The sequence below is a fragment of the Symsagittifera roscoffensis genome, chromosome 7 (genome assembly GCF_963678635.1).
Source record: "Symsagittifera roscoffensis chromosome 7, txSymRosc1.1, whole genome shotgun sequence".
Classification (NCBI taxonomy): Eukaryota; Metazoa; Xenacoelomorpha; order Acoela; family Convolutidae; genus Symsagittifera; species Symsagittifera roscoffensis.
In genome coordinates this window covers 31,889,618-31,894,029 of record NC_087068.1, presented here as the reverse complement: position 1 = coordinate 31,894,029, position 4,412 = coordinate 31,889,618, and the positions used below count along the sequence as shown (strand labels likewise).

General features: G+C 36.0%; 1 protein-coding gene across 1 annotated transcript; it reads right to left on the bottom strand.

Annotated features, from left to right (window-relative positions):
• Positions 1–2,134: 2,134 nt before the first annotated feature.
• LOC134851996 (serpin B11-like) lies at positions 2,135–3,238 on the bottom strand. Its single transcript, XM_063868272.1, has one exon. The coding sequence runs from the start codon at positions 3,236–3,238 to the stop codon at positions 2,135–2,137; it is 1,104 nt and encodes a 367-aa protein (XP_063724342.1).
• Positions 3,239–4,412: the final 1,174 nt, after the last annotated feature.

Sequence of the window (4,412 nt, the reverse complement as noted above, 5' to 3'; positions counted from 1 at the left end):
ACTGCGCCATATAACGAGTGGTACTCACGTTAATTCGTTTGAAATAGAACAAGACTGCTCGTATCAGGGCGAAGCCCTGAATGTTCCGACTGCCTTTAAGGTTTATGGAGCAGCAGTAATAACATTTAAAAAATTAAATGAAACAAAAATTTTTGTTCTAAAATTTGAAATTTTTATGAAAATCATCTCCCCACACGCCATATAAAATACAAAAGAGAGATTTCGTTCCTTATAACAAATCAATTATGGCGAAGAAGCTTCTTTCAACCAATTTGGAACGATTTATAAGACGGATTAAATCTCCGCTTACGCGTTAATAGCGCGAATTATATCGCGCGTTAATTGTCCCAAATTGGTCAAAATTGCCAAAATGGCAATCTTTAAACCCTCATAACTTTACAAAAAATGATCAGAGGTGACATATCTTTTCAAATTTAAGCTTAGGACAACAATAGCTTTCGAATGATATTAAAAAATTCTATCAAAAATGGTTAGTTAAAAAATCGACATTTGTCTGAAGAAAAAAAAACCCCACCCCGAGCACAAATATTCCGTTACTTTCGTATCGAAAGTCGGAACAACAAAATACACTCAGACCCAAAAGACACAACTAATCGAATAAGAAAATAAAACATACCTAGATAATAAAAGGAACACGCCATGAAAGTAAATCAAAGCAAAAAGTGACTAAAACAATTTTGATATATGACTGCTGATTTTTATAGCAATATGCCCACGTTAACTGATTTCAATAACGGCTACCATGAGCACAATTTTTTACAGTTGACATTTTTGCAGGTGGGGAGAAACACAAAAGTAAGGCTCTTTTCCAGTCCCCACTTTCATATTCAATTTTGAAAAGTCTACTTAACGTTGTCACAATGCAATGAAATTTGGCGTGGAGAACAAATCGACAATTCGGCTCTTTTCCAGTTCCCCCCTTTCAAATTCAATTTTGAAAAGCTTATTTAACGTTGTTATAATGCAATGAAATTTGGCGTGGTGAACAAATCGACAACTGTGAACAGATTTGTTCTTCATATTTTACAGCGTAACATCACGCATTTAGCCGTGATAACACGTAAAACAAACATAAAACTCGGTATTTTGAAAGGGGGGGAACTGGAAAAGAGCCAACAATTCTGAACAAATTTGTTCTTCATACTTTACAGCGTAACATCACGCTATTAGCCGTAATAACACGTATAACAAATACAAGACTGCTCGTATCAGGGCGAAGCCCTGAATGTTCCGACTGCCTTTTAAGGTTTTCTGGAGCAGTAACAACATTAAAAAATTAAATATAAGAAAAATCAAAATGAAAATTTTTTTCTAAAAATTGAAATTTTTTATGAAAATCATCCCCCCACACGCCATATAAAGTACAAAAAGATAGATTTCGCTCCTTGTAACAAATCAATTATAGCAAATTAGCTTCTTTAACCAATTTGGAACGATTTCTAAGACGGATTAACTCTCCGCTTACTAGTTAATAGCGCGAAATATATCGCGCGTTAATTGTCTCAAATTGGCCAAAATGGCAATTTTTAAACCCCTATAAGTTTACAAAAAATGATCACAGGTAAAATATCTTTTAAAAAATTCCGTCCAAAATGGCTAGTTAAAAAGTTGAAATTTGTCTGAAGAAAAAAACCCACCCCGAGCACAAATATTCCGTTACTTTCGTATCGAAAGTCGGAACAATAAAACTCGGTATTTTGAAAGGGGAGAAAAGAAAAGAGCCAAAAGTAGTTATTATGTTCACCTTACAAATTTTCATAGCTTACGACAACGGTAAATTAATTTTTGGAAAAGTGATTTTTTCAAATATGGGGCAAAGTGGAATAGAGCCAAAGAAAAAGATAATTGCATTGATAAAAACAATTTTCAGTTTCTGTTTTGAAAGTTTTAATTAGCGTATCCTAATGCAATGAAATTTGGCATGGGAACAAGCTGAAAACTGTGAACAGCTTTGTTCTTCAAACTTCAAATCGTAACATCACTTATTTAGCCATAATGAAAAACATAAAAGTCGATTTTTTGAAAGGTGGCGCGGGGTAGGGGTTGGAAAAGACCCTCATTTGAATGTCACAGAGATTGAGAGCATTCAACTGAAACGCATACCTCAGTCCACTCAAATCTGCAGTTTTCGAGTTTTCGAGTCGAAAGCATTTCTCAGCCCATAATGCTTCATAAGCGGCATCAGGTCAATTGTGGTCGTCATCTTGAACTTAGGCAACTTCACATCCAAGTCAGTATGCTTCACTTTCTTCTTCAGTCGTCTCAAGTGTTTTGACTTAATGAAGTGTGACAACTGAGCCATGTTGATGCGACTATTGGGTAGAAATATGGCCATCTGCCATCTATCTCTCTCAATTTGTCCTTCATAAGGCAGGAAAATGACCTCAAACCCATGTTTTGAGTTATCCACATACTCAAAGGTGTCCGCTTTGTTCATGTACATTACAGACACAGTTTTGCCAGAGGCGTTAAAAGTGCCTTGTTTTGTCATCTTCTTCGGAAACTCCATTTCCCATTGCGATTTCATGTAAACTGTGTTGCAGACATACAAAAGGGAGTCACTCTGAGTCTCGTGGACAATCTCTCGAATTCGCCCTCTTGTCGCTCTTTTCAGCCACGTATTCATGGTTTCGGCAGCTTCTGTTCTCGAATCAAAATTTGCGTGGTGAGCTTCCGCCTTGAATTTTTTTTCAATGGTTCTTTTAAACTCGGGAATCACCGGGTATTTTGTGTGAACAAATACTCCATCAGTGTTATGTACTCGAAACTCTTTATCGGTTGTAATATGTTCTAAAATAGTCGCAGACTCCTTCACCGATTTTTGAATATTGTCCTTGACACAAAGTAGCTCGCAAATTTCCTCCATTGTTTTTCCTTTGGCGCCACAACTCAACATACCCACCGTAATATAAGCAGTTACTGGAGACATAAGAAAATTCCTATTTGCGTTGGTTTTGTATAACTTAGCGACAATCTCGTGGCAGAATTTATGCAATGACGGATGGAGCCAGCTTTCGTAGTCACTGGTCTTAGAGAAGCCTGCCACGTTGCATTTGGGTTTATTGAAGTCGGGGGTCTTGGAGAAGTTTGTGTTCACACTCGTATCGTTCCCCCCGCTCATTCCACTCGCCGGTCTGGCCGAGTGGGGTCTCTTGGATCTGTGAGAGCGCTGGGACTTACCTGGGTCCGCACTCTTGGGTCTTTTCTTGTCTGACATAGTTATAGTCTATTAGTCATTCATTAATTTTTGTAATACTTTTTGAATTGGAGTCGGTCTTTTTTGTTGTTATCTTGCTTGGTGTTGTCGTCGTGCTTCGTAGTTAAAGTCACAGTCAATGAGTCAGCACGTGATTTTTTAATTCCTCAGTTTTTATTCGACAATTAATCTCCATTGCTAGATTCAAGGTTCAACTTCCTAAAACTTTAAGGTCCGTTTTTGAGCTATAATTTTGCCAGAAAATTAATGTTCATTCTAAATGACTTTTCATTTTCATACGAAAAAACGAAATTTTCATTTTCAAAAAACGGTTATTTCGCTCAATATAACACTCGGCGGTTCTTTTTAATTTTCTCCCACCTGCAATATTTTTTATCTGTATTTTTTGCCATTTTTGCGGTTGATATAAAAAATATAAAAATTGGTTCTTTCACGGCTCTTTTTCCTTCCCCCCCCCCCCACCTGCAAATTTTTACATGTAAATTTGTTGACCACATTGTCCGATTATTATGAAAATTTACATACAGACTAATAAGGGCACGACAAACATATTTGGTCTTCATACTCAACCTCGTAAAACCTCTCGTTACAATAATATATTGAAGCTCGTATGAGGTGGTGGGGAAAGGAAAAAGCCAAATTCACTTTACGAAAGCCCATTTAAGATAACTTTTGATCGTCTTAATTGCAAAAAAAAAAACAAATTAACAAATTTCTAACTTGCAGATACACAGATGAACACTTTTCAAACACAACTACATATACAACGGGGTGGAAAACTGAAAAAGAGCCAAAATCACTTGCACTTAAATCAGTCTAAAAATTTGGGAGATAGAATGCTTTTTTTAATGAAAAAATTGGAACCCGCTCATCACAAGTACAATCACAAAAAGAATTTTTTTTTTTGGGATTTTGAAATCAGTTTGTTGATTTCAAAGAGCGAAATTTTTTATATAGGTTTGGAATTTTAATACATGCTAGATAAAACTATTTGGACTTTTGGAGGGAGCTAGCCGGACCAAAAATAAAAAATTGTGTTTTGAAAATGTAAACTAGCCAGAATATCATAACTAGTTTCACAGGTGTTACTAGTTTCTGAGCATTTTCTGCACAAAATTGCTCAAAATTTTCCAAAGAACCAATTTGAGCACGTAAATTCGTTTTTTTGGTGTTA